The 24025-nt window shown below is 41.8% G+C and overlaps 1 protein-coding gene across 4 annotated transcripts in view; it reads left to right on the plus strand.

Moving 5' to 3' along the window:
- Positions 1–24025, plus strand: part of MYO19 (myosin XIX) — a 1002409-nt gene that overhangs the window by 826035 nt on the left and 152349 nt on the right. For all 4 annotated transcript variants that reach the window (XR_005777529.1, XR_005777530.1, XM_040424125.1 and 1 more), the window contains exon 18: positions 12726–12796. Coding sequence is in view for 2 of the 4 variants with exons in the window: in XM_040424125.1 (XP_040280059.1) it covers positions 12726–12796 (71 nt within the window). In the remaining 2 variants the exon portion in view is untranslated. The remainder of the gene's footprint in view (positions 1–12725; positions 12797–24025) is intronic.

Here is a 24025-nt window from a genome sequence, read left to right on the forward strand (position 1 = left end):
TTCATATATACAGGAGGCGGGAGCTGGCTGCAGAATCACATAGCCGGCTCCCGACCTCTATGAGCAATAGCTGCGGTCCGCGGTAGTTAACTCCTCAGGTGCCGCGGATCGCAGCTACCGCTGATAGAGGTCGGGAGCCGGCTATGTGATTCTGCAGCCAGCTCCCGCCTCCTGTATATGAATGATCGATAGACTTATCTTCATTGGTGGCGCAGTGCGCCCCCCCAACCCCCCAGTATTAATCATTGGTGGCGCAGTGCGCCCCCCACCCCCATCCCAATCCCGGCCAATAGTAAAAACATTGGTGGCGCAGTGCGCCCCCACCCCAGTATTAATCATTGGTGGCAGTGGCCACAGGATCCCCTCTCCCCTGCTCCTCCGATCGGAGCCCCAGCTGTGTAAGCCTGGGGCTCCGATCGGTTACCATGGCAGCCAGGACGCTATTGAAGCCCTGGCTGCCATGTTCAGCTCCATGCTGCTGTGTGCACTATGCACAGAGCAGCAGGGACAGTGTGAGATCCTATTCACCCTGATAGAGATCTATCAGGGTGAATAGGACAAAGGTTCTAGTCCCTAAGGGGGTTAAAAGTTAGTAAAAAAAAAACACAAAAATATTAAGTATAAATGAAAAAGATTTATAAAAAAAAAATACACATTAACAATAAACAAAAAAAATACACATTAACAGTAAACATATTAATTTTCAGCAGATTTGTGTAGGAATTTTTTTTTTTCTCAAAAATGAAAATTCCCAGAATATCGGTATAAATTATCGGCTATCGGCCTGAAAGTTCACAAATTATCGGTATCGGCCCTAAAAAATCAATATCGGTCGATCCCTATTATTAGGCCAATATCTACATTTTGAAACCCAAAGGTATAATAATCTGAATCTAAAGCCAGACCAATTATAGTGTCTTTAGACAAATGGACCTCATTTGGCATACCATTATTAACAATGATTTGGGTTTTGAAGGATTGTAATTTCACCATGGGTGTAGGATTTACGGAAATTCCTAATTGTTGCATTATGTTTGATAGGCATATTAATGTATCAGAATTCTTTAACTTCTGGCCTTTTGACATCTGAATGGGTAACAGGAAATTATTAGTACCTGGAGGGATAATAACACTTATGGTACTAATACACTTACTGCATATGCAGTATCTGTATGATTTTAGGGCTTAATGTTCATCCATAAAATCATCTGGATTTCCTTTTAATCTAGTCCACAATGTGGAATTCACCATATCCACGTGTATAGCAAAATGATGTAATATATTGTTGCCTATGGAAATGGGATATCGTGGCTCATTGAGTACCAGGAATAAATGAGTAGCTGATTTACTCCCAATAGAAATGGATAACATGCATTTCGCAATTACATTATGACTATCAGAGTCATCATCCAACTCATGGACCCAATTATCCTGAGGGTTTGGATACCTAATTACCTTAGGATTGGCCGATTGTTTTAGTATAGTAGGCTCCTACTAATGTGACTGTTCTCTTGGCGTAAATTCAGTTTCGCCCTTCTAGTCCTTCCTAGGTCATTAACCTGTAATGGGAAGAACACCTCATCATTCACCTTTTCAATCCCTACTAGAAATTGTTCATGACCACTGAACCCAGTAGAGTCAGTAGTTTCTGGATGGAGGTGAATTGTGAGAACATAACCTTCCAAGCAAACATCTCTAACTCTTTCAGGAGACACACATATGGTGTTATCCTCCTGTCCACCTACGGTGGAAGTTGAGGTGGCTTGTAAGAAAAAGATTTTTGGAACCTGACTGTTCCTGAAATGGATCTCAATAAAATCCGGATTTTCCTCTATCACTTAATAAAATATTGTTCTTTTTCATGTAAGGAACACAAATATTTTGGATGATAAGTGAAACTGCTTTCCTGCTCTGTAGGCATTCTTACTTGTAATCCCCCTTCCTTTTTTGTACAAACAGGATTGCATGTCATGCTCTGCACAGCTGAAGACTTTGTATGCTGCAAGATAAAATTACAAACAGTTGTCCCTCCCCCTTGCCGTTTGGCATTGGAAGGATTAAATTCTTTACAAGGATACAGACATTTGTGTTATTTTGCTTACTTTGGCATACAGTTAAATCTTCAGCATTTGCAGGATTTGACACTCTTACCTGCTTCCCCCCATTTATAATTGGGGAGGGCTTTCTACAGGAGTAGCTGCCCCTAAAAAAGGATTTTGGGGATTAGCAATAAGTGCTTTCGATCAATCTTCCATCCTTTGCATCAACACTCCAAACTGGCTCTGGATCTGATCCATTCAGTCATGGATATTAGCTCTATTTTTCCCACAACCTTTTGGAGTTTGATTTTTGAATTTAGACGCTTGAGACTTAACAGAACCTTCTGATTCAGAACCATTTTGAACCCTTTCCGAGCCCCGTGACATAACCTCTCTGGTATCTTCTGAAAGGAGGGAACCACCTATTTATAAATTGATTCTTCTTATCTGGGCTTTCATTAACATTTGGCACCTTATTATCATCTGTTCTAGGTTTAACTTTATTTGGATGGGGAGGTCTGGAGCTTTTTACAACTTCAGCATAACTCCATCTGAGAGCTTCACACTGTCCCTGATCTTTGTTTATGTGCGTCTCAGCTATTTCATCATTTGGTTTTTTAAATCTCCTATCTTGAGACTCATCGCTATTTTGTAGCGCGGCATACAGAGTGGTACTGTCACGGGGCGCCAAAGGCGCACTTGGTCTCCCTATCAGCCGCAGACCTGCTGCTTGGCTTCGGGAGCGAGGATCTGTGTTTGGCCTCGTTCCCAGGGTGGCTTTGCTAGCTGGGAGGCTCCCTGCTCCTAGGTCTGCCTTGAGCGCCGAGCTGATCACTCGGTGCTCGACTTGTCTGTCTGTCGGTCATGTGACGCTGGCCACGTCACATGACCCTCACTCCCCACTATAAATACAGGCAGCCTGCTGGCCACAGGTTGCCTGTTAATTTTTAGGTTCCTGGTGTTTGTTGGATACCTGTATACTTACCTGATCCTGTTCCCTGACGATCCTTTGCCTGCTCCTCCTGTACTGCGCTTTCCTCCTGATATTTTGACCTCGGCTTCCACCTGACTATTCTTTGCGGACTCCTTTGGTACTTCTCGACTCTCCTGGTATTTATGACCCTGGCTTCTCCTGACCATTCTTTGCTTATCCCTCTTACTACCGTTGTCCTCTTGGTTTTGACCCGGTCCGTTCACTATCTTGTCTGTCCTTCCCGCACGTATCCTAAGTTAGGGACTGCCGTCCAGTTGTCCCCTGTCATCAGGACTCGTGAGGCAAGTAGGCAGGGCCAGGGGTGAGGGTGGAGCGCAGTGGTCACTATCCTCCCCCCTGTGTGTGTGTGTACGTGACCGTTACAGATTAACAGGCCCAATAACCACTGTATAATAAATCCTCTGGTGACCCTGACTGACCATGTCTCTAATCTGACGCAGATGGTACAGGAGCTAGGGGAGAAACTCCGTTCTTTTGAGGTAGGACAAGGTTCTTCCACTCCTCAGGGCTCGAGCCCCAGATTAAGCTCCCAGAACCCTTTTCTGGAGGCCGGAAGAAGTTTCTCTCTTTTAAGGAGAGTTGCAGACTTTACTTCCGTTTGCGCCCCGTGTCCTCTGGCCCCGAGAGTCAACGCGTGGGCATTATCATTTCCCGACTACAGGGTGATCCCCAGGACTGGGCGTTCTCTTTACCTGCTGGCGCCAGTTGTTTAACTTCTGTGGAGGGGTTCTTTCAGGCCCTGGGTACCCTCTATGATGAACCAGACTGGGCTCTGGTAGCCGAGACGGCTCTAAAGGCACTGGTTCAGGGCAATCTACCTGCGGAGGATTATTGCACCCAATTCAGAAGGTGGTGTGTCCCCTCAGGATGGAACGAACCAGCCCTGAAGAGTCAGTTCAGATCAGGTCTGTCTGATAATTTAAAGGATCTTCTGGTCAGTTATCAACTTCCAGAGACCTTAGAAGAGATGATGACCCTTGTTGTGCGACTTGACTGACGGGTTAGAGAGAGACGACAGGAACGACTGTTCTCTTCCCAGATGGTGGTCCAGCCAGAGGCCTATCCCAGAGACAACGCTGAGGTCTCCACCGAGGAACCCATGCAGGTTGGCATGACCCGAGGGAATCTTCGCCGCAGACGTGGAGAGTGCTTTTACTGTGGAGATCCTGACCATTGGATCAACCAGTGTCCTAAGAAGGTCCTATCTGTCAAGTCTCCTAAGGCAAGGCAACCTAAAGACCAGGTACACCCTGATTTTTCTAAATGTAAGCTTTTGGTACCTATTACGATTTCTCTGGGGGTAGATAAATGGCCGGGTAAGGCCTTTATTGATTCTGGCTCAGCGGCCAGCTTTATTGACTCTGAGTACGCTGTAAGATTGAGTATTCCTATGTTTGCGTTACCAACTCCTATCCATGTCATGGCTATTGATGCTACGCCTCTTATTGGTGGTACGGTGAGCTCATGTACCTCAGAGATTTCTCTAACCGTGGGTGTGTGCCACTCAGAGAGATGTTCCCTTTTAGTCCTGGAGAACCTACCGGTTGAGGTGGTACTAGGGTTGCCTTGGCTCCGACTACATAACCCCACTATAGATTGGTCCAAGGGGGAGTTGGTGAGATGGGGGCCTAAGTGTGACTCGTGCTTGTCCGTGGTACAGGCTGGGGTCTCAGTAAAGTCTGATACTTTACCCACTGTTGTTAGGGAATATTCTGATGTATTCTCATCGCCAACCCCGTAGGTTCTACCCCCCCATAGACCTTATGATTGTACTATAGAGCTAGTAGAGGGGGCCAAGTTTCGGCCAAGGGGCGAATTTATAATCTTTCTAAGCCCGAACGCAAGGCCATGGAAGATTATATTAAGGAGAGCCTTGGTAAAGGGCATATTAGACCTTCTGTCTCTCCTATGGGGGCGGGGTTTTTCTTCGTTAAGAAAAAAGATGGTGGTCTTAGGCCATGTATCGATTACCGGAGATTAAATAAAATCACTGTCCAGAATAGATACAAACCGGATTCCAAAAAAGTTGGGGCACTAAACAAATTGTGAATAAAAACTGAATGCAATGATGTGGAGATGGCAAATGTCAATATTTTATTTGTAATAGAACGTAGATGACAGATCAAACTTTTAATCCGAGTAAATGTATCATTTTAAAGGAAAAATACGTTGATTCCAATTTTCACGGTGTCAACAAATCCCCAAAAAGTTGGGACAGTAGCAATAAGAGGCTGGAAAAAGTAAATTTGAGCATAACGAAGAGCTGGAAGACCAATTAACACTAATTAGGTCAATTGGCAACATGATTGGGTATAAAAAGAGCTTCTCAGAGTGGCAGTGTCTCTCAGAAGCCAAGATGGGTAGAGGATCACCAATTCCTACAATGTTGCGCAGAAAGATAGTGGAGCAATATCAGAAAGGTGTTACCCTCGCGAAAAATTGCAAAGACTTTGCATCTATCATCATCAACTGTGCATAACATCATCCGAAGATTCAGAGAATCTGGAACAATCTCTGTGCGTAAGGGTCAAGGCCGTAAAACCATACTGGATGCCCGTGATCTCCGGGCCCTTAAACGACACTGCACCACAATCAGGAATGCTGCTGTAGAGGAAATCACAGAATGGTCTCAGGAATACTTCCATAAACCTTTGTCAGAGAACACAATCCACCGTGCCATCCGCCGTTGACAGCTGAAACTCTACAGTGCAAAGAAGAAGCCATTTCTAAGCAAGATCCACAAGCTCAGGCGTTTTCACTGGGCCAGGGATCATTTAAAATGGAGTGTGGCAAAATGGAAGACTGTTCTGTGGTCAGACGAGTCACGATTCGAAGTTCTTTTTGGAAATCTGGGACGCCATGTCATCCGGACCAAAGAGGACAAGGACAACCCAAGTTGTTATCAACGCTCAGTTCTGAAGCCTGCATCTCTGATGGTATGGGGTTGCATGAGTGCGTGTGGCATGGGCAGCTTGCATGTCTGGAAAGGCACCATCAATGCAGAAAAATATATACAACATATGCTCCCATCCAGACGTCATCTCTTTCAGGGAAGACCCTGCATTTTTCAACAAGATAATGCCAGACCACATTCTGCATCAATCACAACATCATGGCTGCGTAGGAGAAGGATCCGGGTACTGAAATGGCCAGTCTGCAGTCCAGATCTTTCACCTGTAGAGAACATTTGGCGCATCATAAAGAGGAAGGTGCAACAAAGAAGGCCCAAGACGATTGAACAGTTAGAGGCCTGTATTAGACAAGAATGGGAGAGCATTCCTATTTCTAAACTTGAGAAACTGGTCTCCTCGGTCCCCAGACGTCTGTTGAGTGTTGTAAGAAGAAGGGGAGATGCCACACAGTGGTGAAAATGGCCTTGTCCCACCTTTTTTGGGATTTGTTGACACCATGAAATTCTGATTCAAAATATTTTTCCCTTAAAATGGTACATTTTCTCAGTTTAAACTTTTGTTCCGTGATTTATGTTCTATTCTGAATAAAATATTAGAAGTTGGCACCTCCACATCATTGCATTCAGTTTTTATTCACGATTTGTATAGTGTGCCAACTTTTTTGGAATCCGGTTTGTACTCCCTCCCATTGATTCCGGATTTATTTAACCAGGTTCTAGGGGCAACCTGGTTTTCCAAGATTGACCTGAAAGGGGCATACAATCTAATCCGAATCAAGGAGGGAGACGAATGGAAGACGGCGTTCAATACTCCGGCAGGACACTTTGAATATCAGGTGATGCCTTTTGGACTCAGCAATGCCCCAGCTGTGTTCCAAAAATTTATGAATGACATTCTTAGGGAGTTCTTAGGTAAATTTGTTATTGTTTATCTTGACGACATTTTGATATTCTCTCCTGACTTCGAATCCCATGTGTCTCATGTTAAACAAGTATTAGAGGTGTTGAGGGATAATCAGCTATCCGCTAAGCAAGAGAAATGTGTCTTTGGTGTAAAGGAGATTCTGTTTCTAGGGCATATTCTGACTCCTCCCGCCTTCAAGATGGATCCTGGTAAGGTACTAGCAATTAAGGAATGGGTAAGACCTTCATCCTTAAAGGCCTTATAACGGTTCTTAGGTTTCGCCAATTACTATCGTAAATGTATTATGAATTTTTCTGTAATTGCTAAACCGTTGACCGACTTTACTAAGAAAGGGGCGGATTTGGAGAATTGGTCTACTGAGGCCATTTCTTCATTTGAAAAATTAAGAGGCATTCAGTAGCGCTCCCATTCTGATCCAGCCTGATCAGGAGAGACCTTTTATTGTGGAAGTGGATGCGTCCGAGGACGGCGCAGGAGCAGTCCTTTCACAAGGTCCTGCTAGCCTCACTAACCTGAGACCGTGTGCCTTCTTCTCCAGGAAATTCTCTCCCACGGAGAGAAACTACGACAATGGGAATAGGGAGCTGCTGGCCATTAAATGGGCATTTGAGGAGTGGAGGCATTTTCTGGAGGGGGCAAGGCATTGTGTAACTGTTGTCACTGACCATAAAAACCTTGTTTTTAAAAACCTCATGTTTCTCGAGTCTGCTAAGAGGTTGAATCCCCGTCAAGCCAGATGGGCTCTGTTTTTTACTCGTTTTGATTTTTCCATTACGTTCAGGCCGGGAAGTAAAAATGTGAAGGCGGACGCATTATCGCGGAGCTTCCATGCTTTTCAACCTAATGAGGTACCGCCTGAATCCATCCTACCAGCAAAAATATTCATAGCAGCTCTAACCCAGGATATCTCGGCTCGCATTAGGTCTGAACAACATCTGGCACCGGTATCCACCCCAACAGATAAGTTGTTTGTTCCCTTACAATTTCGTCTCTAGCTGTTGGGTGAGTGTCACGATTCTGCCTTTTGCGGACATCCGGGTGTTGAGGGCACGAAGGATCAGGTTTGTAGATCTTATTGGTGGCCCACTCTAACTAGGGATGTCAAGTCCTACGTGTCAGCCTGTGAGGTTTGTGCCAGGTCCAAGACACCTAGGACTCGCCCTGCTGGTAACCTACGACCCTTACCCATTCCCAGTAGACCCTGGTCCCATATCTCGATGGACTTTATAACTGACCTACCGCCTGCGGAGGGTAAGACTGTGGATTGGGTAGTGGTCGATAGGTTTAGCAAGATGGTCCATTTCATTCCCCTGTCTAAACTCCCGAATGCCAAAACCCTGGCATCTATTTTTGTGAAAGAAATTGTTCGATTGCATGGTATCTTGGAAAATATTGTTTCTGACAGGGGTGTGCAGTTTGTGTCCAAATTCTGGAGGGCCTTCTGTCAAAAATTTCTAATTAAATTGTCTTTTTCCTCCGCTTACCACCCTGAGTGTAATGGGCAGACTGAACGCCTAAATCAGTCTGTGGAACAATTCTTGAGGTTGTATGTTGCTGATGACCAGCAATTATGGGTTAAATTTCTTCCTTTGGCTGAATTTGCTTTGAATAACCGTGTCAATTCTTCTGCTGGGGTTTCACCTTTCTTTTGTAACCATGGTTACCGTGCAGGACGTTTGGCATTTGCCAGAGAACACTAAGATTGGCAAATTCGCCACTGGCGCCCTGTGCTCTTCACAGATGAAAGCAGGTTCACACTGAGCACATGTGACAGACGTGACAGAGTCTGGAGACGCCGTGGAGAATGTTCTGCTGCCTGCAACATCCTCCAGCATGACCGGTTTGGCATTGGGTCAGTAATGGTGTGGGGTGGCATTTCTTTGGAGGGCCGTACAGCCCTCCATGTGCTCGCCAGAGGTAGCCTGACTGCCATTAGGTACCGAGATGAGATCCTCAGACCCCTTGTGAGACCATATGCTGGTGCAGTTGGCCCTGGGTTCCTCCTAATGCAAGACAATGCTAGACCTCATGTGGCTGGAGTGTGTCAGAAGTTCCTGCAAGACGAAGGCATTGATGCTATGGACCGGCCCGCCCGTTCCCCAGACCTGAATCCAATTGAGCACATCTGGGACATCATGTCTCGCTCTATCCACCAACGTCACGTTGCACCACAGACTGTCCAGGAGTTGGCAGATGCTTTAGTCCAGGTCTGGGAGGAGATCCCTCAGGAGACCGTCCGCCACCTCATTAGGAGCATGCACAGGCGTTGTAGGGAGGTCATACAGGCACGTGGAGGTCACACACACTACTGAGCCTCATTTTGACTTGTTTTAAGGACATTACATCAAAGTTGGATCAGCCTGTAGTGTGTTTTTCCACTTTAATTTTGAGTTTGACTCCAAATCCAGACCTCCATGGGTTGAAAAATGTGATTTCCATTTTTTTATTTTTGTGTGATTTTGTTGTCAGCACATTCAACTATATATAGAACAAAGTATTTCATAAGAATATTTAATTAATTCAGATCTAGGATGTGTTATTTTTGTGTTCCCTTTATTTTTTTGAGCAGTGTATATAGGGTCCATTCACACGTCAGTATTTTTAACTTTCCAGATAAACGTTCCTTTTTTTTGCGGATCCGTTATTCAGTACAACCTTCCGTTTTTTTACTAAAATGCTTCCGAATCCGTTCCGTGTTTCCGTTATTCAGGTTTTTTTTTTCCATCCATTTTCCTGTCAACGGATCCGCAAAATCAGATGACATTCGGATGGTTTTTGTGCATGTCATCCTCATTTATGCGGATCCATTGACTTGAATGGACAACGGACCCAAAAATGGACAGAAAGTAGGACAAGCTTAATTTTTTTTCAGGATCCGCATACTCGAAAATAGGAAAACGGAACGGATTATGTGATTCGGACAGCACTATGATTGGTGTCCGCATTTTTGCAGAGGCAATTGAAATTAATGGATTCGAAAAAACCTTCTGATTTAAATTGGAACGGAAACGGAGTGTTATAACGGACGTGTGAATGGACCCATACTCTATGATCACAATATAGTGAATAATATTTTTAAATACCGGTAATGATATACAAACACTTAAGAGATTGTATATATGTATAATAAATATTGAACGTTATATACGAGGAAAGTCTTGTGTGGGTATACAAATATACTTCCATATGAGGTGTGCACAACTAACTTACATTTTATATTTATTCTATGCCCTGATATGTGCCCCCTCACAGTAGTTATGCCCAGATATGTGCCCCCTCACAGTAGTTATGCCAGATATGTGCCCTCTTCACAGTAGTAATGCTCACACGTGCCCCCTCACAGCGTTTGCATTTTTTTCTGGCAAAGCTACCTGGTTCCGGCCCGCGAAATTTATATCAAGTCTAGTGCGGCCCTCAGACGAAAAATGGTTGGGCACCACTGCACTGTAATAATAGATGCAAGCATAACATATGGACTAATACCTCACTCTATTGATAAAATCTGAGACACTTTGTCAATACATTTTGATCAAAACACATCTAAGCCCACCTACCAAGCGACAAGGTGGTCCCAGTTCAGGCGGGTCTTACGCTAAACATGCCTATGCAGTTATGCATTTATGTTCAGGAGCGTAGACCCCACACATATAGTGTGTTGCTCCTAGTTACCTCCATGTGCAGCAGCAACCGGTGGGAGGAGGAGCACACACAACTATATGTACCACCTTAATCAAGGTCGCCTATTAGATTGGTGGGGCAAAAGTGCACATGAATACTACTCCCAAGATAGGAGCGTATTCACAAATGAAGGTGCCACTCTTTCAAGACAAGTTAAACAAATCACAGAAAAAAATATATAAAACATCTTGCACAATATGATAATGAATGTTGCGCATGTACATGGCTACATTTATAGAGTCACAGAAAATAATGCACTATATTTATAGATGCAAGCATAACATATGGACTAAGCCCTCACTCTATTGATAAAATCTGAGACAGTTGGTCAATAAATTTTGATCATAACTCCTCTATGGAGGTAACTAGGAGCAACACACTATATGTGTGGGGTCTGCGCTCCTGAACATAAATGCATAACGGCATAGGCAGGTTTAGCGTAGGACCCGACTGAACTGAGACCACTTTGTCACTTGTTAGGTGAGCTTAGATGTGTTTTGATCAAAATGTATTAACCAAGTGTCTCAGATTTTATCAATATAGTGAGGGCTTAGTCCATATGTTATGCTTGCATCTATTATTATAGTGCATTATTTTCTGTGACTGTATAAATGTAGCCATGTACATCCGCAACATTCATTATCATATCGTGCAGGATGTTTTATTATTATTTTTTTCCGTGATTTGCTTTGCTTGTTAAAGTTCCCTAGGGGAACTATTAAAAAGTTTTAATAAAAGAAAAAAGAAAAGTTTTTTTTAAATATAAAAGAAATATAAAAATTCACAAAATAAAAAATACATAAACAATAAAAAAAAATTAACATCATGGGCATCGCCACTTGCAAAAACGCTGGTACTATTAAAAGATGTAAATATTTATCCCTTATGGAAAAAGGCTAAATGGAAAAAAAGTCCAAATGGCCACAAAAAAAATGAGTATAAAGTAATCAAAGATTCAAACAAACCCCAAAATAGTATCATTGAAAAGTACAGATCGCCCCACAAAAAAATTGCCCTCACACAGTTCAATACACATAACTACAACAAAAGTTAGAGGGGTCAGAATATGGCAATGCAAAACAAGAAGTTTATATTTTTTCATTATTAAAATGCAAGAAAAGCATACATATGTGGTATCATTGTAATCATACTGACCTGGAGCAAGAAAGTGACAGGTCCATTTTTCCACATAGGAATCTTTAATTTTTTTTTATTCCACCCCATTGGTAAGTACAACTTGTCCAGCAAAATTAAAAAGTTATGGCTTTGGGAAGGCTGGAAGTAAAAAACTTAAAATTGCCTGGTCCTGAAAGGGTAATTAACTGTAGTATAACTATGCTTTAAAAATGCGTACTGACAACAATGGCTGCTTGACACACTTGACTAAGTCTGACTCTTATCTCTAATATCAATCAGTTTATTGTTAACTAATTAAACTATTCTCTTCTCACTATTAAACACTCTCTCTTTATTCTATGTTTTACTGCATCTCTGCTTGACATCTTATATGTGTATCCCCAGAAAGCAGCAGCATTTCCAGGTTGGGATGTTTTATATTTTCTATGACTGACACATCCATAGTGACTCATAGTTGGCTGTATTCGAGTGAAGGCATTATGGGATAGATCACTGGGTGTCACGACCTATCGATTGTTATATGAAGGTCACAGCGGGTGGTTACGCACTCTGTTTCTGAAGGGATCGCTCCATGACCTAATGGTGAGGATAGATTCTGGTCCGGGTTTTCCTGCTTAGGTTTGCGATCCTTCTGATTTATAGAATTGCAGCCGCCATTTTAAATATTCATGTGGGACTAACCCCAAAAGTTTCAGATGCACTGAAATCCGAAGCTTCTGGGAAGTTCATAACAATTCCATATTATGGTAAATCAATCCACTCATCTCTATTTGCGACTCATGAAGAGTTCTTTTAGAGTAGATGATTTAGCAGCTTCCTCTATATGCTGACAGCGGATTAGCCTTTAATGCAATAGTCAATGTAATTTTTAAAATCCCTCTTTGTGAATGATTTTTAAAGTGGAACTTTTCGTAACTAGACCCCATACAATCAATTCCCCTTAAATATTACTTTCTGAAAAACAGGTGAATACAGGTGAGAAAAAAAACTGTGGTCTTTATGTGTAGTGTTCCTAACACGCTGTATATTTGTTTGGTTTAGGTACTCAGTCAGCTGGAAGCATGTGGCATTGTGGAAACCATTCATATAAGTGCAGCAGGCTTCCCAATCAGGTAATCCTATCTTTGCACTAGGACTTAAATGGATATTACTCTGGCCAAACACATTACATTGCTGCCAGCTGAACACACGTTCGGCCGACCGCTCTATCCTGACTAAGCATGCATGTTTCTTGAATGCGGAGAAAGCTGCTGCCAGACACCTCTGGCAGCTGCTTATCTCTCTGAAAACAAAAGGAACGGTCATTTGAAATCTAGATCATGTCAGGCAAATGTCGGGGGTGCAGCCAACAATGTCTATGGCCAACTTTATGATTTAAGCAAGTAAAGGGTTTTTTGTATAATGAAAAATTATTTAATTTTCCAATACACCGTATTTTTAACTTTATAAGATGCAACAGACTATAAGACGCACACAAGGTTTAGACACCAGAAGATTTGAAAAATATATTTCCCCTTTGAAGAGAATGTGATTTACTGAAGTGGACAGGTTAAGGTCAGTAACTTACATAATAAAAACCACCCATAAATGACCCCATTTTGGAAACTACACCCCTCAAGGTATTAAAAACTGATTTTACAAACTTTGTTAACCCTTTAGGGTTTTTTAGCAGATTTTCCATTTTAATCAATTTTTTCCGGTAACAAAGCAAGGGTAAACAGCCAAACAAAACTCTATATTTATTACCCTGATTCTGTAGTTTACAGAAACACCCCATATGTGGTCGTGAACTGCTGTACGGGCGCACAGCAGGGTGCAGAAGGAAAGAAACGCCATATGGTTTTTGGAGGGCAGATTTCACTGAGATAATTTTAAGTTGCCATGTCACATTTGAAAACCCCCTGATGCACCCTAGAGTAGATTTTTTTTTTAAATGACCCCATTTTGTAAACTACGGGATAAGGTGGCAGTTTTTTTAGTATTATTTTAGGGTGCATATGATTTTTAATTGCTCTATAATACACTTTTTGTGAGGCAAGGTAACAAAAGAAAGCAGTTTTAGCACCGTTTTTATTTTTTGTTATTTACAGTGTTCATCTGACAGGTTAGATCATGTGGTATTTTTATAGAGCAGGTTGTTACGGACGCGACAATACCAAATATGACTACTTTTTTTAGTTGTTTGTTTCAGTTTTACATAATACAGCATTTGTGAAAAAAAATAATATTTTGTGTCTCCACATTCTGAAAGTGTTTTCTTAAGTAGGGTCTCCTTTTTTGCGGGATGAGTTGACGGTTTGACTGGTCCTATTTTAGGGTGCATATGACTTTCTGATCGCTTGGTATTACACTTTTTGTGATGTGAGGTGACAAAAAATAGTTTTTTTGACAGTTTTTAAAAAAAAAAATTTACGGTGTCAACCTGAGTGGTTAGTTCATGTGATATTTTTATAGAGCAGGTTGTTACTGACGTGGCAATACCTAATATGTATACAGTTTTTTTTATTTATTTAAGTACTACACAATAAAAGCATTTTTGAAACAAAAAAAATCATGTTTTAGTGTCTCCATATTCTGAGAGCCATAGTTTTTTTTATTTTTTGCCCGATTGTTATATGTAGGGGCTAAATTTTTGTGAGATGAGGTGACCGTTTGATGGTACTATTTTGGGAAGCATGCACCTTTTTGATCACTTGGTGTTGCAGTTTTTGTGATTTAAGGTGACAAAAAATGATTGTTTTTAGCACAGTTTTTATTTTTATTTTCCTACGGCGTTCAGGTGAGGGGGCGGATCTTGTGATATTGTTTATAAAGCCAGTCGTTACGGACGAGGCAATACCCAATTTGTCTGGTTTTGTTTTTACTTGAAACTTTATTTTTTTATTATGAAAAACACTTTTTTTTTTTGTCGTCCCACTCTGGGACTTCAACTTCTGGGGTCTGATCCTCTCTGCAATTCATTACAGTACAACCTTATTGTAATGCATTGGCTGTGAGCTTTTATGCCGACAGCCTGCCTGTGAGTCCCAGCCTAAGGGGTTGGATCTCAAAGTCTAACTGTCACGAATAGTTCCGAGGGGAGGGACACCAGAAAGACCACAGAAGGGAGAAGACAAAGAACTAGGCCTCAAGGCTAGGGAGAGGGGAAAGGTCACCTCCTAGGAAACCCCTGGATCTGGCCCTGACTCCTGTCAGTATGTATAGACCCTGAAGGTGGGAAAATACATACGCCGAAACCTAAACTCTAAGAGCCCTGATATACCCTATAGGCAGTGAAAGGGAATGAGACTACTGGTTCCTTCCCAGGTGAACGAACAAGCATCTCCCTGAGGCCTAGTAACAAGAAGCACAAGGGAATAACCAAATACAAAGAGCAGTACAACTTAACTTATAGAAAATGGATGAGCAGGAACACAGGTAGGGTCCACACACCAAGTCTTCTAAATCCAAGCAAAGAATATCAACCACATTGTATGAAGTGTGAAACCAAACTATATAGGGAAGCAGTAATGACCGCCAGCTGCACCTGACAAGAGGTGTTGTCATTACCAAACAACAAGTTCAAGAGACTGTCAGTTAACCTCACGTGCCTTCAGTCTCTCCAATCTTCTAACCTCTGTTACAGAAGGTACAGTGACACTTCCGTAGAAGGCAAGCCCTGATGCCTATGGAAGGCATCGGGCTTGCCTTCTCTGCAATCGGGTTCTCGCCACTGCAGCGCGGGGACCCGATGGAGATGCAGAGGGCACCAGTACCCTCCACAATCCCTCTGCATGCCGTGGTCAGCTTTGACCGCGGAATACAATGGGTTAATACACCAGGATCTGTGTTTTCACCGATGCCATCGTATGTAGCAGGGCCTCGGCTGTCTCTGATTGCTGGGTCTGTGCCGCTGATTGGGTGGGCGCAGCTCCTGTACCTGCCTGATCAGCCCGCCGTACCTGTACGGCGCTGGTCCTTAAGTCACGTCCACCAGCGCCATACATGTACGGCGAGGGTCCTCTACGGGTTAATAAAAACACACATTTCCCTCTACTAATGCAGGCTTTATTGTTTTCCTGTTCTGGCTCCTCCCATTGATGACATCATCAAAGGTCCTTTAAGTACAACTTATCCATGTGATTCTGGTTACATAATGTACTTTGTGTTTGTTTGTGGTAAATTTGAGTCTATATATTTCACCTTTAGTTATAAAAACAAAATCCAAATTTACAGAAAATCCACTACAAAAATTCCAAAACCCACTTTTTTAAGGACGTCACTTTGTGGGGCCTACATAGTAGAAACCACCCATAAATAACACGATTTTAGAAACTGCACCCTTAAAGTTATTCAAAACTGATCTTACAAATTTTGTTAACCCTTTAGGTGTTTCACAAGAATGAAAGGAAAATGAAGGTGAAATTTCAAAATTTCCTTTTTTTTTGCATATTTTCCATTTTTAACTATTTTTCTTGTCATGTAGCAAGGGTTAACAGCCAAACAAAACTGAATATTTATTACCCTTATTTTTTAGTTTACAGAAACACCACATATGTGGTCGTAAACTGCTGTATGGGCACACGGCAGGGCATAGAAGGGAAGGAGCAACATATGGGTTTTGGAGAGCAGATGTCCCTGGGATAATTTTAACTTACCATGTTTCTTTAGAAGTCCCCTTGATACACCCCTACAGTAGAAACTCCCAAAATTTAACCCCGTTTTGAAAACTATGGGATGAGGTGACAGTTTTTTTGGTACTATTTTGGGGTACATATGTTTTTTGATCACTCAATATTATACTTTTTGTGAACCTAGGTAACCAAAAATGGCTGTACTGGCACACTTTTTTTTTTTTTTTACAGAGTTCACCTGACAAGATAGGTCATGTGTTATTTTTATAGAGACGGTCGTTACGGGCTCGACAATGCCAAATATGTGTATTTTTATTTTGTTTCAGTTTTACATAATTTTGTAATTAATAATTTTTGAAAATAAATCATGTTTTTGTGTCTGTATATTTAAAGCCATATTATTATCATTTTTTTCCTCTGAGTTTCTTGTGTAGGGGCTTGTTTTTCACGGGAAGAGTACACATTTTTATTGGTACTAATTTTGGGTACATATGATTGTTTCATCGTTCAAGACAAAAAATGGCTGTTTTGACAGTTATTTTTTTCACGACGGGGTAGATCATGTGAAATTTTTATAGATCAGTTCATTACTGATGCGATGATGCAGAATATGTCAACTTTTTTTTACATTTATTTCAGTTTTTTGGATGGTTTCTTATTTTTTTGCAGGATGAGGTGATGGTTTGATTGGTACCATGGTATTACTCTTTTTGTGAGGGGGGAAAAAAGTCTGTTTTTGCAGTTTTTATTTATAATTTTTTTTACAGGTTGACCTGACGGTGTGGCTCATGTTATATTTTAATAGAGCTTGTGTTTCAGCAGGGGTACTGTGAAGTTGGGATATTTGTGGACATTTGCCCCTGTTTCCCCTATGCAAAGTTATAAACATCTTTAATTCACTTGAAAGGGTTAACATGCACTGTTTAATACGGTGTAACTGCATTTTATATGTTGTGATTAGGGATGAGAGAATCGACTTTGGATGAAACATCCAAAGTCGATTTGCATAAAACTTTGTTCTAATACTGTACGGAGCAGGAGCTCCGTAGAGTATTAGAATGTATTGGCTCCGATGAGCCGAAGTTATTGCTTAATAACTTCATAAATTAATTTGTATTGTAAAAAAAACATTTCCCGAACTCTGGTTCGGTTCCAAGTGGTACCTTGGAACCGAACCCGAGTTCGGTAAATGTTTTTTTACAGTACAAATTAATTTATGAAGTTATTGCTTGAAGTCTCGCGAGACTTCGCAAAGCAATAACTTCGGCTCATCGAAACCAATACATTCATTCTGTACGGAGCTCCTGCTCCATACAGTATTAGAATGAAGTTTTATGCGAATCGACTTGGGATGTTTCATCCGAAGTCGAGTCGCTCATCCCTAGTTGTGATATCTATCCTGTTCATTTGCACTGCATTTGCCAGGCTTTGTGGAAAGGGTTAATGAATGCTGCGAGATTTTGGGAATTTGCATAAGCAGCTGGTAATTTTCCAGTTTAAAGAAGCTTGTTTTGGAGGGAAAAAGCCAGACTTGTTTACCACCAAAACCAGATAGACTGACCTTTTGAATGTTTGGTTTTAGCTATGTTGTTTTGTCTGGAAAAACTGCTCATTGCCATTGAGTATCATTGAAGCTGTAATGTAAGTGTATGACAGACGGGAATGGTAACTTCAGTTAGCTCAGTTCAGTTATTGCTTTGCCTCTGTTCATAATATTTATAGATTCTTTCATCACAGGCATTGTACCAAGGGACTGGTGCAAGCCAAATGTGATGCCCATTTTCAAAAACGGTGATAGGTCTTCACCAGGAAATTATAGACCAGTAAGCTTAACATTCATAGTGGGAAAAATGTTTGAGGGCCTTTTACGGGACTACGTACAGGATTATACAGGATTACGGGACAACGTACAGAATTATGTACAGGATTAATATAATAAGTGATACCCAACATGGTTTTACTAAGAACAGAAGCTGTCAGACTAACCTGATTTTGTTTTTATGAGGAGGTGAGTAGAAGCGTGGGCAGAGGGAAGGCTGTCAATATTGTATTTTTGGATTTTGCCAAGGCGTTTGATACTGTCCCACATGGACGACTAATGGGTAAATTGAGTTATATTGGTTTAGAAAATATAATTTGTAATTGGATTGAAAATTGGCTTCACAATCATATCTGAAGAGTTGTGGTCAATGATTCCTACTAGTGGCCACTCCCTACGCCTGGAAAAAAAATTATTCAGTCATAAGAAGCGAAAAGCATTCTTTACAGTAAGGTCTATGAATTTCTGAAATAGCCTGCCACAGAAGCTGGTCACAGCAAATACAGTAGATGGCTTCAAAAAAGGTTTAGATGACTTTTTAATTCAAAATAACATTGAGGCTTATGACAGTGTATAGAAATCTTGTTCTACACACCAGGGGCGTACATAGAAATCATAGGGCCCCAGGGCAAAATTCAGAATTGGGCCTCCTCCTCATTCAGTAAGGCTTCATTCACATTTTCGTGTCCGTTTGACGTTAAAACAACCATGTTTCACCAGTGAATATGTCTGTGAAGGATCCGTGTTTAGTCCTTGTGTTTTAATTTTTTGCCCTCCGCATGTCATCCATATTCCACGGACAATGCTCAGTTGAAAATGTATTTCTAGAGCATCATTGAAAAATGGACCAAACACGGATGCCATACATGTTATGTCCATGATTTTCACAGACCCTTAGACTTCAATGGATGTGTCAATGAGACACATTAAAATCAATTGGTACGTGTGCAGTCTGCAGAAAATATGGACTGCACACGTTCGTGAAAATGTGAATGAGGCCTAAAAAGTACAATTATTGCAGTAACCTAATAAGAATGTTATGGATACATTTTATGGGGCACATTTATAAAGCCCCCTGTGCTGGCGGTAGTTCCACTGACGTTATGACGAGGCGGTAGCCTCTCTGTAACTTTGGCGCATCCAGCACCAGTTCTAAATGTAAAACAGCTTTCCGCGCTGTCTTACATTTAGACAATTTTCCCCGCCCCCGCCCACGCCACGCATACAATTTTAGACCTGGCGTGAGTGGGGAAAAGTCACACATAATGGCGCAACTAACTGCGCCACCATCTGTGCCTGAAATACGCCTAATTTAGGCGTATTTCCATATAGTAAATTACCCCATGTGCAAGACTTTTGTTACATGAGCATGCTGCATCTAAAGGGTTAAAATTGCAGAATTGGCGCTTGCTCCAGTCCTGCCAACTTATCCTGTGTGTCAACTCCTGAGCCTGTGCCATCACTGTGCTACACATCTAGGTAGCATTCCCTGCCTCTCAGTGTCCTATTAGAAATAGGATATTACTTATAAGGCAATAAAAGGCAGGGACTGACCATATAACAGGGTCTACGGGGGGATCGTTCCGACCGCCCATTGACTATAAACGTCTTTAGGTGGTCGGTTTATCTCTTGAATGTCCGTTCAGAGATCGCTGAGATCAATCTGTTCCTCGGTGTCCCTGCCTTCTAGATTGCTGTATACACAGCGTTCAACGAGCACTGTGTATACAGATCAGGAAGCGATGTAAAAAAATAAAATAGAAAGTATACATATTTGGTATTGCCGCGTCCGTTTACAACTGGCTCTACAAAAATATCCCATGATCTACCCCATCAAGTGAACGGTGTAAAAAAAAACATAAAAATTACGCCAAAACATTTTTTTTTGTCACCTCAGAAAAAACATAATAATCAATCAAAAAGTCATATGTACCCCAAAATGGTAGCAATAAAAATGTCACCTCGTCCCGCAAAAAACAAGCCCTCACACAAGACTATAGCCAGAAAAATGAAAAAAAAATTATGTCCCTAAGAAAATGGCAACACAAAAACATGATTTTATTTATTTTTTATGTTTTTATTGTGTAAACGTAAAAATAAAAAAACTACACATATTTTGTATCGTTTCGTTCATAATGACCGGATCTATAAAAAAAAATCATATGATATATCGAGTGAACGGTTTAAAAGAAAATGTGTAAATGACACCAAACGGCTTTTTTTGTGACTTCACCTCCCAAAAATGACATAAATGGCAACTAGAAAGCCAAATGTACGCAAAAATGCTGCCAATAAAAACTACAGCTTGTCTTGCACAAAATAAGCCCTCACGCAGCTTATTCAACAAAAAATAAAAAAAAGTCATTGCTCTTAAAAACCATGACAGAAAATTCCATGTTAGAAAATCCAGATGCCACTCCCTTCCTTCTGAGCCCTGTCGTATCCCCCAATTAACAAATTACGATCACAATCGGGGTGTTACTGTATTCAGGAGAAAGTGGGTAGCAAATTGGGGGGGATATTCTCCTGTTATCTTTTGTGAGAAATAAAGTTTAGGCCTAAAGCACCATTTTCTTGTAAAAAAAAAAAAAAAAATGTGATTTTTCATTCTCACACCCAAGTATAAAAAATTCTATGAAACAGCTGTTGAGTGAAGCGCTCGCTACACCCCTTAAAAATTCCTGGGGTGGTGTCGTTTACAAAATGTGGTCACTTTTTGGAGGTTTTCACTGTGGGGTTACCTCAAGGCCTCTTCAAATACAACAGGGTGCCCAAAGACCATTCTAGCAAAATCCCTGCCTTCCAAAACCATATGGCACTTGTAACAGAAGCCCTCTGTTTGTCTGTTGAGATATTTCGTTTAATTATGTCGAACCCCCGAACAAGGTTTATGGACAAAATAAAGTTGCGAACTGTTAAGTATTAAAAGACGTTTCGACCGCACAACCTGATTCTATGTAATTATTTTGGGCGGGAGCAGCGTGTGCGGTCGGTCAGAAACGAGACCTCCAGGAAATTCTTTAACCTTTTCTCTGATCTGGGTGATTTTTGGATATTTTGGTCACCCAGATCAGGGCTATCAGGGGGTGACACATTTGTGGGGATATTGTGGATTTTGGGGTACCTTTTAATGCTTTATAAAAAATATATGGTTTTCCTCTCTGGAGATGATTGGGTTACATACAGTATCTGACCTAATTATCTTCCAGGCAGAGGGGAGGCATTGTGTGTCCTGATTGGGAGTGTCCCAGATTGTGTGGTTATTTCCATTGGTCTGTGTGGTTGTCACCCAGTTCTCCATCAGGTCCAGAGGGGAGGTCCCCTTGAATAGGGACTTGCATATAAGGCCAAGTGTGGCACCAATAAAGACTGTTCTTCTTACCCTCAACTCGCAGCCTTGTCACGTGTTGTAGGGAACAGCTATATCCCTACTAGCTCTTGTAAGAGCTGCACAGCTACTGGGAATCACAACTCTGCTTGGAAGTCTCTGGAGCAACTCTACAGTGCCACTGACTAGGGGAGAAGGACGTCGCCAACGGTTGATACCATTACAGCGCTCCTTGCCTTCTGTGCCCTGCCGTGTGCCCAAACAGCGGTATACGAACACATATGGGGTGTTTCTGCAAACTGCAGAATCAAGCTAATACATATTGAGGTTTGTTTTGTTGTTAACCCTTGATGTGTTCCAGGATTTTTTTTTATAAAAATTAAAAATCTGCAAAAAAGTGACATTTTGAAAGTTCTCCTCTATTTTGCTTTAATTCCTGTGGAATACCTAAAGGGTTAACAACATTTCTAAAACCAGTTTTGAATAGTTTGAGGGGTGTCATTTCTAAAATGGGGTCATTTATGGGTTGGTTCTATTATGTAAGCCCAAAAAAATGATTTCAGAACTGAACTGGTACTTAACCTCTTAAGGACATAGGGCGTACAGGTACGCCCTTGTGCCCTGGTACTTAAGGACACAGGGCGTACATGTACGCCCTGTGTATTTTCGATCACTGCCGTGCGGCTGGCAGTAATCGGAACCCGGTGCCTGCTCAAATCATTGAGCAGGCACCTAGGCTAAATGCGCGGGGGGGTCCCGTGACCCCCCCATGTCGGCGATCGCGGCAAACCGCAGGTCAATTCAGACCTGCGGTTTGCTGCGATTTCTGCAGTTTTTGGTCCCCGCGGTCCCTGACCGCGGGGATCAGAAACTTTATATGCCTAAAAAAACGTTTTATTCACCCCCCCCCCTGCACCCCCGAATGATTTTATGGTGGCGGGAGGTGCAGGGGGAGGGTTGCGGGCGGTGGGGGCGGGAGGCGGGCGGTGCGGCAGGCGGGATCGCGATCCCCCGCCCGCCTCCCCTTGTATAATCGTTGGTTTCTAGTGGGTATACCAGGGTGCCAGCACATTGCTGGCACCCTGGTATAAACGGCTGACATCTGCGATGCGATGTCAGCCGTTTAACCCTTTCCATACAGCGGTCCGTACGGACCGCTGTATGGAAAAGGTTAACAGCGCAGGGAGCTCCCTCCCTCTCCCATCGGGGGGCTGCTGTGCCTTTGCAGTCCCCCGATGGGGAGGGAGAGAGCCCCCAGACAGCCCCCCGACAGATCCCCTCCTTACCCTTCCCCGTCTGCGAAGTTCTGACCAGAACTGAGCAGACGGGGAAGGTTCCCATGGCAACAGGACGCCTCTCAGGCGTCCTGCTGTCCATGGTGCTGAACAGATCTGTGCTGAAGGCATAGATCTGTTCAGTGTAAGTAAAATACAGTGCAGTACAATATATATTGTTCTGTACTGTATTATACAGACATCAGACCCACTGGATCTTCAAGAACCAAGTGGGTCTGGGTCAAAAAAAAGTGAATAAAAGTGAAAAAAAGTAAAAATCAAAAAGCACATTTATCACTGATAAAAAATGAAAAAAATAAAATTCCCTACACATGTTTGGTATCACCGCGTCCGTAACGACCTGATCTATAAAACGGTCATGTTACTTTACCCGAACGGTGAACGCCATAAAAATAAAAAATAAAAAACTATGATGAAATTGAAATTTTGCCCACCTTACTTCCCAAAAAAGGTAATAAGTGATCAAAAAAGTCGCATGTACGCCAAAATTGTAACAATCAAACCGTCATCTCATCCCGCAAAAATCATACCCTACCCAAGATAATCGCCCAAAAACTGAAAAAACTATGGCTCTTAGACTATGGAAACACTAAAACATGATTTTTTTTGTTTCAAAAATGAAATCATTGTGTAAAACTTACATAAATAAAAATAAAGTATACATATTAGGTATCGCCGCGTCCGTATCGCCCGGCTCTATAAAAATATCACATGATCTAACCCCTCAGATGACCACCGTAAAAAAATAAAAATAAAAACGGTGTAAAAAAAGCAATTTTTTGTCATCTTACGTCACAAAAAGTGTAATAGCAAGCAATCAAAAAGTCATACGCACCCCAAAATAGATGCCAATCAAACCGTCATCTCATCCCGCAAAAAATGAGACCCTACTTAAGATAATCGCCCAAAAACTGAAAAAACTATGGCTCTTAGACTATGGAGACACTAAAACATTTTTTTTGTTTTAAAAATGAAATCATTGTGTAAAACTTACATAAATAAAAAAAATTGTATACATATTAGGTATCGCCGCGTCCGTGACAACCTGCTCTATAAAATTACCACATGATCTAACCTGTCAGATGAATGTTGTAAATAACAAAAAAAAAAAAACGGTGCCAAAAAAGCTATTTCTTGTTACCTTGCCGCACAAAAAGTGTAATATAGAGCAACCAAAAATAATATGTACCCTAAACTAGTACCAACAAAACTGCCACCCTATCCCGTAGATTCTAAAATGGGGTCACTTTTTTGGAGTTTCTACTCTAGGGGTGCATCAGGGGGGC

The sequence above is a fragment of the Bufo bufo genome, chromosome 3 (assembly GCF_905171765.1).
Source record: "Bufo bufo chromosome 3, aBufBuf1.1, whole genome shotgun sequence".
Lineage (NCBI taxonomy): Eukaryota > Metazoa > Chordata > Amphibia > Anura > Bufonidae > Bufo > Bufo bufo.